The sequence below is a fragment of the Anguilla rostrata genome, chromosome 12 (assembly GCF_018555375.3).
Source record: "Anguilla rostrata isolate EN2019 chromosome 12, ASM1855537v3, whole genome shotgun sequence".
NCBI classification, from domain to species: Eukaryota; Metazoa; Chordata; class Actinopteri; order Anguilliformes; family Anguillidae; genus Anguilla; species Anguilla rostrata.
In genome coordinates, this window is record NC_057944.1 from 25,808,707 (window position 1) to 25,823,671 (window position 14,965).

Below are 14,965 nucleotides of genomic sequence, written 5' to 3' on the forward strand. Positions count from 1 at the left end.
CTTCTGCGTGACCGTGACCGTAACCAGGACCAGAGCCCTCTGCTTTCACACGCGCTGTCCCTTCTGCATGACCGTGACCGGGAACACAGAACCGTCCTGTCCAACCATCGTCCTGGCGTGCCACACGCTTTCTCTTGGCTGTTGCATTGAGCCTTAAAATCTGCAGCCAGTTCCGCCTCATAAAACTGATGAGGTGGCTAAGCACTGTTATCACCTGCTATAATTCCTAAATGTAAAATGAAATTCCCCCAAAAATGAAAAAATGAATATTGTGTTTACAATCCGTAGATGATATCAAAACACCTAGGCCGTCCAAATTCCCTGTTTCATGAGACAGCTCGTAAAAAGTTACTGAAATGACTCCTGTTGATGTAGTTGGCAGAAACTGTAGTTCTATTCGAAGGGTATAAGTGCATCTGCATTTGCACTTTCAAAATCAGTCACATGTACATATGCAGGTACTTGTCCTCGTCAGTTGAGCGAAGTTGGCGTGTCAGTGTGATTTTTCCATCTTCTAAAAGACCATGTTCCCAGCCATTACCATGTTCCCTGTGCCTCAAACTCCCATAGTGCAGAGCCTTTGTCTGTTATCGGTGAGGTTTTGGTGAAGTGGCTGATGGGAAATGTAGTAGATGCCAAACCAGAAGACCTGATTTGCTAAGCATGACAGAATGATTATAAAAAAATTGATTCAAAGCCTATGAGAATTAAAAATTTATTTTGGTATATATTACTACCACAGCTAACCTGAGTAACGGTGCATTTAATTAAATGGGCTGATTTTTTTCCTTTAACTGCTGAATGACAACAAAAGCCTGTAGGCCCTGTGGCTCTGTGGCTCTGTGGCTCTAGGCTCTATAGTCTCTGTGGCTCTGTGGCTCTGTGGCTCTAGGCTCTATAGTCTCTGTAAGCTCTGTGGCTCTGTGGCTCTGTGGCTCTGTGGCTCTAGGCTGTATAGTCTCTGTAAGCTCTGTGGCTCTGTGGCTCTGTGGCTCTAGGCTCTATAGTCTCTGTAAGCTCTGTGGCTCTGTAGGCCCTGTGGCTCTGTGGCTCTGTGGCTCTATAGTCTCTGTAAGCTCTGTGGCTCTGTAGGCCCTGTTGCTCTAGGCTCTATAGTCTCTGTAAGCTCTGTGGCTCTGTGGCTCTGTAGGCCCTGTGGCTCTAGGCTCTATAGTCTCTGTAAGCTCTGTGGCTCTGTAGGCCCTGTTGCTCTAGGCTCTATAGTCTCTGTAAGCTCTGTGGCTCTGTGGCTCTAGGCTCTATAGTCTCTGTGGCTCTGTGGCTCTGTGGCTCTAGGCTGTATAGTCTCTGTAAGCTCTGTGGCTCTGTAGGCCATGTGGCTCTAGGCTGTATAGTCTCTGTAAGCTCTGTGGCTCTGTAGGCCCTGTGGCTCTGTGGCTCTGTGGCTCTATAGTCTCTGTAAGCTCTGTGGCTCTGTAGGCCCTGTTGCTCTAGGCTCTATAGTCTCTGTAAGCTCTGTGGCTCTGTGGCTCTAGGCTCTATAGTCTCTGTGGCTCTGTGGCTCTGTGGCTCTGTAAGCTCTGTGGCTCTGTGGCTCTGTAGGCCATGTGGCTCTAGGCTGTATAGTCTCTGTAAGCTCTGTGGCTCTGTAGGCCCTGTGGCTCTGTGGCTCTAGGCTGTATAGTCTCTGTAAGCTCTGTGGCTCTGTAGGCCATGTGGCTCTAGGCTGTATAGTCTCTGTAAGCTCTGTGGCTCTGTAGGCCCTGTGGCTCTGTGGCTCTAGGCTGTATAGTCTCTGTAAGCTCTGTGGCTCTGTAGGCCCTGTGGCTCTAGGCTGTATAGTCTCTGTAAGCTCTGTGGCTCTGTGGCTCTGTGGCTCTGTAGGCCATGTTGCTCTAGGCTCTATAGTCTCTGTAAGCTCTGCGGCTCTGTAGGCCCTGTGGCTCTAGGCTCTATAGTCTCTGTAAGCTCTATGGCTCTGTAGGCCCTGTGGCCCTGTGGCTCTAGGCTCTATAAGCTCTGTGGCTGTGTTGGCTCTTTAGGGTCAGGTCTGGCGCCACAGCTGTGGGCTTTGATTAGAGGATTAATATGGATTTCTGTGCATCTGCGGTTCTGTGTCCCCGGCCACGCCCACCCCCGCCACCCCGCTCTTAACGAGCTGAGTAATTATCTGATATAATTAGAACAGCGCTCTTGAGTCACTCCTCCGTGGCGGTGGTGTAGGGTTTCCTCCAGCGCACAGACAGTCGGCCCGCCTCACGAGCGCGCCTCACGAGCGCCTCTCAGCCCTGACGCTCACCGGCGGCTCTCTGTTCACCGGTGCCGAGACCGGAGCTCACGCGCCTCAGGCACTTCCGGTGCCAAGCCCCTGCCTCTTATTAAAATCTGACTGGAAATGAGACTAAAGGAGACTGGCTTAACACTCTCAAAACAACACCGCATGCTGTGTTAAGTAGTGTGTAATTTGACTGGTGCGATTGTCAGTGGAGAGAAAATGGTAATTTCCCTTTGCTTATATGTCCATCTCAGTCAGGATGTCCAGACCCACAGTTGGGGAACCACTGCACCTGGCTCCAGTGTAAGTCACTGGGGAATGTCAGGCATGTCAGTCACACAGAAGGGGAGTGGTCTCGTTCACAGCGGGGGCAGTGTGAACTAGGCTGTGTGTTAAAACCCTGTGAAAATGGCTGCTGGTGTGGAAAGGCATGTCGGAGTTATTTCTGCCGGCCTCGTGTTTGCTGTGCAGCGCTCCACCACAGCCTGCACACTGTGGCCAGTGTGTTGATATGGGCGTGGCGCCCGGCCGGCTGAACCGGAGGAGCCGGAGTGGGGTTGTTATTGAACTCTGTGCAGAAGCGACTGGCTGTCTCCCCTGGCGTGGGCCACCTCAGCCAATCCGAGAGGGAGAGAGAGGTAGCTGGTCGTGATGACGGATTGATCGAGGCGTGTCCTCCCCAGCCTGTTCCCGCCTGTTTGCACCTCACCTGACACGGCGCTTCTGTTTGCGCCTGCAGGTACGGCACCCCACAGCGCCCCCTGATGGCCTACGAGCCGCACCTCAGCCTGGACATGACGTCGAGTGGGGAGTCCTCCTCTGGCTTCACCAGCCAGGAAAGCACTATGGAGAGAGGCAAGACGGGTACGAGAAAGCACGCGCATGCGCACACACACACACACACACACGCTCATACACACTCAGACGCGCGCACGCACGTACACATACACACACACACACACACACACACGCACACGCTCATACACACTCAGACGCACGCACACACACACACACACACGCGCTCATACACACTCAGACGCACACACACACACACACACACACACACACGCTCATACACACTCAGACGCGCGCACACACACACACATACACACACTCATACACACACACAAATACATACACAGAAATTCTCAAACACATGCTAATTTACACACTTCAGTCACAAATTCACATTCATTCTCATATACTCACACACAGGTACACACTCATTTACAAGCAATCACACATGTACATCATCTGTGGTTGTGTGAACCTACAGCTTCTGTATCCACAGTTAAAATGTCCCAGCAACCCAAGATGATCGAGCAGTGTTACTGCAACATTTTTCATGATACGTTGCCAAAGAAGCAGTCTAACTCCTGAGGCTATAAAACACATCCTCTGTGTGGCACTGCCTATGTAGCCTGCATATGTAATTCTATGGACATTTCACAGTTTTCAGTGCTGTGTGTCAAAGTGGGAAAGGCATGGTGTTGCTTGTGTCGGCAAGTTCAAATAAAAGTCTGTCATATTGCACAATAATAAACTCCAACTGCTGCCATTTTGAATGCTGTCCACCAATCAAGTGAATTGATAAGAAATCCTTAATTTTACAAATTCTACGTTGTCTAAAGCCTATAGACCTACAGTTTATTTATTGTGCATACTGCCCTCTGGTGGCTGCAAGGGAGAGGGGAAGTATGTGCTTTGTTTCTGAATTACAGTACAAGTGTGGCATTCTGTCAGAGACCAAGCTGAACCAATAGTGTTTGACCACTGTGGCAGCTAGGCTCAGTTTAGTCTGAACATACAGCTTGATTTTGTTTATTGACCCTCTCTGAATCTGGCAGAAGTGGACACCACACACACATGCACTTGAGCACATGTAGGCAGGTGTATATACACACACTCGTATGTACATGTTGATAAATGCACATATTCTCAGAGTGTCATGTCTGTCTGTCCGTCCGTCCGTGCTGCTCCGCCCCGTAGAACCCCTCTGGCACGTACCGGCATCCTCACGAGGGCCTCCCTCGGGCGGGGCCGGGGTGCAGAAGAGGCCCGGCCGGCAGGACGTCCCGGGGAAGGACTCCCCTAACAGGCACCTGAAGGTGAGGATACTGTGATCTCCCAGGAACTGGGCAGAGAGGTGCATGGACACGCCACGCCCACTTAATACATGGACACACCCAGTTTGTGCAAAGATACGCCCACATCCACTGGATCCTTTGCAGAGGTCCAAGAGTGGAGCTGCAGTGGAGAGCAATCGGAGAGCGGGTCCTGCCTGTGTACTGTCAATATGCACTGTTTTAAGGGTTTATACTGTTCCAGGCGTTTTTAACTTGGGGTGATAAACGTGATTAATATTAAAGATCAACAACACAAATATAACACGGCTGTGTGTGTGTGCGTGCATGCGTGTGTGTATCTCTCTCTCTCTGTCTCTGTTAGGGCGAGGCTCAGTACTCCAGTCACTCCAGCAGTAACACGCTCTCCAGCAACGCGTCCAGCAGCCACAGTGACGAGCGCTGGTTCGACGGCAGCGTGGGGGGCGTCGGGCCGGGGGGGCTGGTCGACCCGGCCGAACTGGACCCTGACCCGCTGGGCAAGGGGGGCTCCAACGACAGCGGCATCGACGCCGCCCCTCTGTACACCCCCAGCCCCAACCCCAAGGCAGGCAAGGCCACGCCTCCCAAAGCCCTGCACGGCTCAGCCACCTATAGCGGCCTGCAGGAGCTCGCTGGCCACTCCCACTCCGCTGAGGCCCGCCGGAGGGAGTCCTCTCCAGCCGTCCCCATGCCGGCCAATCAGAGCAAAGGATACCGCACCCGCACCTTCCCCCCACCCAGCGCCCATACCGACTCCTACAAACCCAGGTGAGGAAGTGCGTGCATGCGTGCATGTGTGTGTGTGCGCACGTGTGTGTGTGTGTGCGTATGTGTGTGTGTGTGCATGTGCGTGCGTGTGTGTGTGTGTGTGTGTGCAACAGACTGAACTCCCTGCCCTACATACCTCTCTCCCTCAGTACCCTGCCGATGGCCCACAGTAGTCCCTGCTGCAGCTCAAGCATTAGGCTAATCCCCAGCTGGGGGGCTACTGTGGGCCTTTTCCTGGGGGGATGCACAGCTGCGTTCCCCCCGCACCCCCTATAGCAGACAGCCCAGCCTGGGGATTAAGGGATTTCATCTGTAATGAGAACATTTGCTACCCTGCCCCCACCCCGCCCCTGGCCCCGCCCACCAGCCTACAGCGCTGACTCTGGGGCGCGTGCGACCCCGACCTGGAGCCGTTACAGGACTAAACTTCTGAGTGACCCTGTTAAACACTGAAAAACACTGAAAGAGAGCGTGTGTGTGTTCGTCTGTCAGCAGGGCGTGCTACACTCCCCAAGGGTACAAGACCCCATCGGTGGACAAGCCCCGGCCCGCGAGAGCCACCACGGTCACGCCCACCTCTGGCTCCGCCCAGTCCAGTGCACAGCAGCTGTCCAGCTCCGCCCCCAAATCCCTCTACGGCAAGAGCAAGCACAGCAGCTGGCAGCACCGCGAGGATGCTGGCACCGTCACCAACACCGCCACCAACACTGCCGCCAGCACCGCCACCAACAGCAGCTCCGACAGCAGCAGCAGCAGCAGGAGGTAAGAGGGCATCGGTGTGACCATGTTCTTGGGTTTATAACCTGTAGGAAATGGAGCTTGCAGCTCAGGGGTTGCAAGTTTAATTCCCAGGTGGGGCATTGCTGTTGTATCCTTGAGCCAAGGTACTTTTACCTAATTTTCTTCAGCAAATATCCAGTTGTACAAATTTAGCCTGTAAAAGGAAAATGCGCTATCTTTTGAAGGGTGTCTCTAAGCAAATAAATGATCCAGTATGTATGTGTGCATGCATGCTTGTTTGTGGGTGCAGGGGCAATTCCTGAACGCACACAAATGCGTCTGTGAATACTTTACATAACATCTTGTGTAGAGCCTGGCATCCATGTTCAGTTCTTTGGTTTTTTTTCATTTTTATTTTTTTTTATTTTAACAGTGTCATTTATGACCTGTATTAAGTAAGTCATAAACACAGCGTGTAGTCTGTCGACAAAACATACAGTAGATAGTGTGACCTTCCACATGGTGTGAACTCCTTTGTTCTGGCGGGCTTGTATATGTGCATGTAGTGTGAGAACCGCCAAGCTGTCACGCTAAGCACTTTTTCCCAGGCTGCATTTCTCTTAGCTCGTGACTCGCAAAACTGCATCCTGTCGCCATGACAGGCTCAGAGCTGAAGCAGCTGCACGGTCAGTCACCGGGTCCTGATGCACCCCAGCTACAAGCCGGGGTACCCTAGCCTGCTGGCGCACTGGGAGCCAATAAGCCATCTCTAAAGCACTCGCGCTCAGTGTGATGCATTTATAATCCCTTCTGTCATTCACAGCAGTGGAGCCCATTCCCAGGGTTACTCTCCCTGTGTGGGGGTTACAGCAGTAGTACAGTAATCTGGGCATGCTAGCCAGCGCAGCAGTTTAAAGCTAACGGCCTGTGAACGGTCCTGTGTGTATTCGTATATATTTGATATCGTACATCTCGTATTTTTTTCTTTATTGAAGCCGTATTGTCTGTAATCAGAGGGGAAAACTGCAGTCACTTCACTGCTGGTCGCAGCTCAGAGATTGCTGACTGCGCAGACGTTCTGCCCGGGCGGTTTATTATTAAATTATAGCTCTGTTCACACAGAGGTGTGTTAGAGTGTGTAACGGTGTGCTGTGCACATTTATTGAGGTGTGTGATATGCCGCCGTTTTTTTGTGCATTATTCTAGTGTGTGACAAGCTCTGTCACTGCGCTGTGTGTTCAGTCCGGCCTGTCTTAATCTGTATTGTGTGTAATGCGCTCCTTCATGGTGCTGTGCTGTGTTCAGGTAGGGGTGTGCTGTGTATGTACGTGTGGTTAATGTAGCTCTGTGTTCAGGTGAGAGCGTTCTAACCTGTGGTGCTGCGCTCCTGTGTTCAGGCAGGTGGACCTGAACTCTAAGAACGTGTTTGGGCAGCCCCGCCTGCGGGCGTCGCTGAGAGACCTGCGGTCCCCTCGCCGCTCACACAAGAGCACCGTGGAGGACGACCTGAAGAAGCTCATCATCATGGACACGCCCATGGACACGCCCCTCAGAGAGGCTGTGAGAGACGTGGCTGTGCACACACACACAAACACACACACGCACATCGACATGTACAAACACACGCACGCACACACACACACACACGCACACCGACATGTACAAACACATGCACACACACACACACACACACATACAAACACACACACACACACACACACCACACACACACCGACATGTACAAACACGCACACACACACACACACCGACATGTACAAACACACACACGCACACACACACACGCACACCGACATGTACAAACACACGCACACACACAGATGTACTCTTTCTCTCATACACACACATGCACTCAAGCGCATATACACACCAAAACATACTTACCCACGCTTGTCTGTGCTGTAACTGTGACTGTGTGTAACTGTGCCGTATCTGTCTGTGACTATGCTGTGACTGTGCTGTGTGTGACTGTGTATCTGTGCTGTATCTGTGTGTGACTATGCTGTGTGTGACTATGTGTATCTGTGCTGTGTGTAACTGTGTTGTGACTGTGCTGTGTGTGACTGTGTGTATCTGTGCTGTGACTGTTACTGTGTCTGACTGTGCTGTGCTTACTGTGTGCTGGTGACTGTGACTGTGCTGTGTGTAACTGTGCTGTGACTGTGTGTATCTGTGCTGTGACTGTGACTGTGTGTGACTGTGTGTGACTGTGCTGTGACTGTGTGTGACTGTGACTGTGTGTGACTGTGCTGTGACTGTGACTGTGTGTGACTGTGCTGTTTCTGTGGCCTCCCCAGTCCCCTCGCCGGGCTCTCCAGCGCACTTTCTCTGATGAGAGCCTCTGCAGCGGCCGGCGGGACGACAGCTTCGCCTGCACCCCCCCGACCGACAGCCAGGCCTCCGCCGGCGACCTGCTGTTCACCTGCACCCTGCCCACCCGCCGGCACGCCCACACCCCCGCCCAGGGCTCCCTCCTGTCCAATAAGAAGGGTGAGCCTCTCGCTTCTCTCCACGCTATTGGATGAAGTTTCTGTGATGTATTGTTCACAGAAAGTAGACCCTTCTTTGTACAGGTGGAGATTCTGAGGAAGTTTGGGAGGTTGAGTGTTTATATAACCTGTGAACGTCTTGGCGTCATTGTATTTGATTGATCCATTTCTGCGTTTTGATTGGTCCATTGTTAGTAGGCTGGGGATATTTTCCTTTCTGAAATGCCTGGGCAACTGCATTAGATCAATGAATGACGAAAAACTCCTTTCTCTCTCCCTCCCTCCCTCCCTCCTCCCCCTACCCCTCCTCTCTGTCTCTCTCTCTCTCTCTCTCAGTTCCTCTCTCTGCCTCGGAGCTGTCTCTGACAGAGGTGAGGGATAAGGTTCCCCCGCTGCGGCGTTTGGACCCCGGGCTCATGCCCCTGCCTGACACGGCCTGCGGGCTGGAGTGGACCAGCCTGGTCAACGCTGCCAAGGCCTTCGAGGGTACGAGAGGGAGGGCCATCACAGCGATGGTGATGATGAAGATATCGGTGTGTGTTGTTGTTGAGGATAATGACGATGTGTGTGTGTTTGTGTGTCTGTTTCAGTCCAGAGGGCGGTGTCTCTCTTCTCCCTCACCGATTCCCAGCCTGGGGGGGCAGAGCTGCAGCCGTCTGTCAGCCCAGTGCAGTTCCACACCCCCCAGACCCCCCGCACCACTCCCACCATCAGCAGGTAATGATGTGTACCGCACACACACACACACGCTCACGCTCACACACACTCACACACACACAGACTATGCACCATCCCTACAGAAGACGGTTATAATTCAGTAGAGCTGTGACTGTCTCCTCTGTGAAAAGCAGTTGTGGGGCGCCCTCTTACCTGCTTAGGAAATGAAACAGAGTGAGGGGCTGCACCACAGTGCCACCTTTTGGACAGTTCTTGGGATAGCTTGTGCAAAATGAGAGATGGTTATATGCTTAAAGTAGTAACATAAAGCTAGCTTGTGTTGTGCGAGAATGCCTTGTATGAAATAACAGGCGTGCTTGTGTGTTGCTGCAGTGACGAGGCCCCGAACGACCTGTCGGGGCGACTGTATCACCTGGAGGTGATGCTGAAACAACTGAACAATGACCTGGAGAAGGTGAGTCCCTCACAGAGCTTTGACTGAGGTAATGAGGACAGAGAGTGTGTGTGTGTGTGTGTGTATGTGTGCGTGGGTTTTGACCCCTGCTCCCTGTCTCTCAGGAGAAGCAGGATAAGGTGGCCTTGCTGGCGGAGATGGCGAACCTGCGGGAGAATAACCAGCGCCTGCAGGAGGAGTCCCTCTCCGCCAGCGAGCAGCTCCGCAAGTTCAGCCAGATGTTCACTGGACCCTCCGGGGACAGGAAATGACCACAGGTCAGGAACAGGAAATACTCACATTTACACTATAAGGTAATCGTCAGGTAAATGATAGTTTCGGAGAGCTGTTGAAGGTGACACCCCATTCTCCTCTCTTCCTCCTCCATCAGGGACTCCCATTGGCTGAAGCTACTGGTGACGCCCTCCCCTGGGGACGTGGTCACTACAAGCTGGGGGAATCCTGAGATACTGGACCAGAGCGGGCAGTGGTGGGACCTAACGGGACAGGATATGCCTGAGAGACAGTCCTGGGTGGGCTCCATCTCCCCCACATCAACACCCACCACAGGTCCCCTGGCAGGGGAGGCACTGGTACCCCCCTCCCCCCCACCCAAACATGCGCTCCTGGTCTGGAGCAGAAAACACTGACTAGCACCTCCCACCTCTTCCTTAGTGACTGGCTGGCTCCAGGTTCAAATGCAATTGAACCAGACATTGTGGGAAGAGGTGCTATTGTGACTTATCTTAGGTTGGCTTTTGGGTGGAACAGGTACAGAACTATTTTTTTTAAACCTCATACAAGTCTTAAAAGGCATTCAAGATGGAATTTTCTGATCTGAATCAGTTCTTTTAGCAGATTATTTCCTTATCTCTGCTGTTTTCATCACTGTCATTACCTTCATTTTAAAAACACTAAAGTCTTAATTGATACTTTAACTAAAAAAAATCTGTCAAGATAGGATTAACCATACTGTACTACTCCCAGAAGGCCTCATATCAGAAGCAGATCAGCCAAATAGAAGCTCAGTGCGTGACTGTTTGCTTAGCTGCAGGGCCCATTCTGAAATGACTCAATTTCCCATGTTACACTGCACAGGGTGCAAGTGGGTTAAAAGAAAGCATGGTACTATACACCAACCTCAGTTCATTGTTCAAAGTGCGGTACGTTCTCCTGGGACTGACTCAGAGTTAAAATGCGCAGCACAGCGCGCAGTACTGTAGCATGAAGCTTTAATTTGCCCTTCGGCACTCCTGCAATCCATTAATAATTCATGGAGACACAAGGACTGCGGCAGACCGACTGCGCGACTTATAGAGTATCGCATTTCTGCGGAGGGTACTTCTCCAGACAAAATACCCACACTGCACCGCCAGGGGGAACGTGTTTGAGCTGTTGGTTGTCCCGGCAACGGTGTAGGAACATTATACGCATTCGCTGTTATGCACTCAGCTGGTAGGAGAAGCCGCCCGCTGGACTAGAATGAAAATAGGATGCCACTAAATGGCCTCTCATTGGTGCTCAGCTTTGAGCAGTCATCTCTCGAGGGTTCTGTTTTATTGGAAGCTCTCATTTAATTTTATTTTCAAGGGCTATTTTGGCATCCACTCGATTCTTCTACTGATGAGAGCTCCTTGTAATTGGGCTTTAGAAATGTAGTTATGGTTGGGGACATCACTTATGGGGACTCTTCTCCATCTCTGCAGCTGTCTAAGGATCCTGGAACGTTTTTACTCTGTGTGCTTATGTTTTATTATCATTTATATTATATGCAGGAAGGCAAGATACTGTTTTTTGGTACCAACAGCAGTGAGGTGCTGATTAAGTGTGGACCCCACAAGCACACACACACACACACACACACACACACACACGCACACGAGAGTGTAATCATTCACTCTGCTAGAACAGCATGTAATTGTGGAAATGCAATTAGCATCGATGCACCAAACCTACCCAGGAAACGTCGGGCGCAGATGAGCTGGAGCATTCCTCGGCGGTGTGGAATCCTGGGAAGGTCAACATTCTTAACCCCGGACCAGAGGGATGTTGACCCGGATGTGACAGTAATTGTTCCCATTAAACAGCCACATTGACGTTGGCAGCTGCAGGGGACAGTTTGGGGCTTTCTGTAAGGGAGCTCACTGACTCCAGACCAGCCCACGCTGCCTCTCATAGCTCACGTCACAGGCTGAGCCAGTACTGGATCTGATCCCGGATGAGAGGAATCCGAAGGAGAGAAAAAAGGAAGCAACTGAAAAAGACGCTAATAAAGACAGCTGCGAGCACAGCGGGAGTGTTCCACCGCTCACCCGCCTTACAGCGCTGCGGTCTTCAGTGCCACCAGCAGAGGGAGCACTTTCCTATACACAGGAATCCCTGAATCACAAGAGCCCTGTATACGAGTATGTAATCGGAAAGAATTGTGAGAAGTGAGCTCCTTGGTTGATACTGAGACACTGGGCCCACCTGGTCTGGACAAACCAGATGATAGTGTGACACATGTGACGTGGGTTTTATGTGATCGCACACTGTGTGAACGTAATAATATCGGGAGCAATCATTGAGCACCATCGTCTCTGTGACATACTACAAAAAATATAAAAAACCAGCAAGTGTTTGCACAAAGGGGATGCTTGTCTTGTCTTGAACGTGTGTGTCGTGGGTCTATTGGTTTTTACGGGGCTGCTCTCTCCTTCTCTAAGGACAGGACGTGGCAGCAATGACAGGAAGTGACATGGTGTCCCACAGTGTGGTCCCCAAAGATACTGTAGATATCTGTGGTGGCTCTACTTGTTCTGTACTGTATGAAAGTGCATCTTGCTGAATAATGTCACTGGACTGTGGTTCAGCCAAGGAGGCACTATTCAAGAGTGGGCGGGACACACATATGTCCCTATCTTAAAAAAAGATATATCTCTATGCTCATTAATCGTAAAGACACTATATTTGTACAGCTAGCTAGCTAGTTTATATTCCTATATAGAATCTATTTTTCTGAACCGTGTGTGAGTTGATGAAGTGAGAGGCAGGACTTGCACGAGGGTGGCAGGACTAGTGGCTCTTGTCATAGGAAGGCTTTTTGTCTGCAGTCCTAGACCCCCCCATCTGTGTCAAGATTTCCTACTGGTGGGTTGTGAGCTAATTCGGGGATAGAGGGTCCCCTAAATTCTGTTGAAGTCCCACATAGACCCTGTTCCCTCAGTTCAAAGTGGCTGGGTGGTCTTGTGTCCATGCATGTGAGTAAAGCTGTGGACAAGTGCACCCCTCCCTTCCTAAACAACTGGACCCCCCCTCTCAGGACCTCCACTGGCTGCCCTTTCCTAAGACATCTCCTATTTATTTTCTATTTATTACCAGTGTGTACATGTACACCTGCACAGCTGTGGCCTATCGATAACTGGAAGAGAGGGACACTGCAAAATGAGAGGCTGAAATTGAATCTGTGTTTCTGTCCCTGAGCAACACTCTACTTACACACACACTCATCTCCCTCCATCTCTCGCTCTGTCTCATACACACACACACACTTATCTCCCTCCATCTCTCACTCTCTCTCATTCTCTTGCTCTCTCTCAGACACGTATGAAAAAGCGCACTCTTGAGTAATGCACACGGAGAGTAACACCCGTAGGACAGAGACACAGATCTCTCTAAGCCCTGTCCCTCTCCTGCTGTCTCTTGTGTTTCTCCAAAAGCTCCTCTGGTGGTTTATGGTGGCCTCCCCTCTTGACGCACTGTCCCTGTTCTCTGTCCTTCAGTACTGTAATCACTGTCCCATCAGTGCCGGGGCACCTGGCCCGGGAGAAAACCACAAGGTAACGGAACAAAAGCAGCATAGTGCTGATACGCGTGATCAGCACTAACAGGAATCATGCTGTGATTGTTTTACAACATTATCTGCACCATCATTGTCTTAAGTTTTTTTTTTTTTCTTTGTATTGTGTTTTAAAGAATTTATTTTTATGTATTTGATTTTTTTTAGTTGTTTAAGATAAAAGATAATGAATATATTAATGTTCACCACCAGTACCGAAGCAGGAATCATAAACAGTAATTAAAAGAAATTGTATGTAATCATTTTTTAACTTGTTATTTTTTCATAATTTATTATTGGGACACATTGGCCACTTTTGCAAGCTGGAAAAATACAAAAAAAGATTCTGAGTGGGTATAAGAGGGCATCCTGCTTTCTAGTGTAAGCTGTTTGATCTTGGATCATTGTACAAATTTGATTTTATTTTTCATTTTGATTTTTTAATTTTAAGATTGGAGCTTCCTGCATGAGGCAGGAGGCACTGTAGAAGAAAACTGACTGTTGATATTTCTCTTGGTGTCTCCTGGGGATGTTGTATCAATGAGTGTACATTGAATGGTGTAAATTATGTTCTCATTATTTTATAAGAAAAAATATATTAAAAAGGAAACAAAATCTTTCATAAAGTTGGGGTCTTATTTCTTATTTGTTGTGGTTGTTTTGTGACCATTAATCAACCTGTAACTAGACTGATTTTTATGTCCATTTTTTGTATGCATTTTGTTTTGTTTTGGCTTGCCAGCATATGTGGTGAACGCAAAATAAATGTCTCATAGAAATCGTCTGCCAACATTCATATTGATTTCTAAGAGCAGGGCGCCCATATTACTTTCTGAGAGCATAGAAAAAGCATGATCTTTCCTGACTAGTCTGTTACGGAGTTTGACATCTCCAGTCTACGTGTCGTCTGTCCACATTAATCCGCTCACCTCACTGTGTATGAATGTGTTTTACTGTGTGTCCACTTTTTCCACTCTTAAGTGTTCCACATAGGGACCATGAAAAACAAAAACTTTTTAAATTCTTCATGCCCCTTTTTTTCTCTGGTTTGGAATGCCCGATCATAAGTGTATCAGCGCTCCTGACTGCGACCTCTGCTATTGAGTAAGGCGAGCGCAGACGAGCACAGCATGCCAAACGCCGCTGCTCATCCCGCTGCTCTTAGCAAGCCAGGCTGGCGCAGACATGCTGCTTAATGAGCAGCCACGCATGCACCCGATCAGCAGGAAGGGGTCATGATGAGACGCCGTCGTCCTGCCTGGCTGAAAACCTGCCGTCGGTGGGCAATGCCAGAGCCAAGCGTGCGTTCCCCCGAGGGGCTGCTGGCCACAGGCAGCACTGGCACGGGCCCGATCCCATATTTGGCTGTGGAGCCATGCGCAAGAACTGAGACTTGACTTAGGATGAGCCACCCAGTAGCTCCTAGGCTGTGAAATTTTGACAGCATAGAATCTTCATATTTGCAGGTGTCAGAATTTCCCTGGATCACACCTGCATTGTGCAGATAATTGCTGTTTGTAGTAGGGACACAGCCCACGGTAGACCCGCCCTTTGTAGTGGGGACACGGAGTCTATGGTGGACCCTCTCTTTGTAGTGGGGACACGGAGTCTATGGTGGACCCTCCCTTTGTAGTAGGGACACAGCCCATGGTAGACCCGCCCTTTGTAGTGGGGACACGGAGTCTATGGTGGACCCTCCCT

General features: G+C 50.3%; 1 protein-coding gene across 2 annotated transcripts in view; it reads left to right on the top strand.

Annotated features, from left to right (window-relative positions):
• sipa1l3 (signal-induced proliferation-associated 1 like 3) overlaps positions 1 to 14,043 on the top strand; it is a 78,527-nt gene extending 64,484 nt beyond the window's left edge. Inside the window, exons 13-23 of one of the 2 annotated variants that reach the window (XM_064302226.1) lie at positions 2,976 to 3,100; positions 4,226 to 4,344; positions 4,685 to 5,109; positions 5,602 to 5,871; positions 7,227 to 7,389; positions 8,145 to 8,337; positions 8,673 to 8,822; positions 8,927 to 9,053; positions 9,387 to 9,468; positions 9,573 to 9,725; positions 9,839 to 14,043. In XM_064302226.1, coding sequence (XP_064158296.1) covers positions 2,976 to 3,100; positions 4,226 to 4,344; positions 4,685 to 5,109; positions 5,602 to 5,871; positions 7,227 to 7,389; positions 8,145 to 8,337; positions 8,673 to 8,822; positions 8,927 to 9,053; positions 9,387 to 9,468; positions 9,573 to 9,719 — 1,801 coding nt within the window. In that variant the 3' untranslated portion in view covers positions 9,720 to 9,725; positions 9,839 to 14,043. The remainder of the gene's footprint in view (positions 1 to 2,975; positions 3,101 to 4,225; positions 4,345 to 4,684; positions 5,110 to 5,601; positions 5,872 to 7,226; positions 7,390 to 8,144; positions 8,338 to 8,672; positions 8,823 to 8,926; positions 9,054 to 9,386; positions 9,469 to 9,572; positions 9,726 to 9,838) is intronic. The other variant, XM_064302227.1, reaches the window with a different exon arrangement.
• The last annotated feature ends 922 nt before the right edge of the window (positions 14,044 to 14,965 follow it).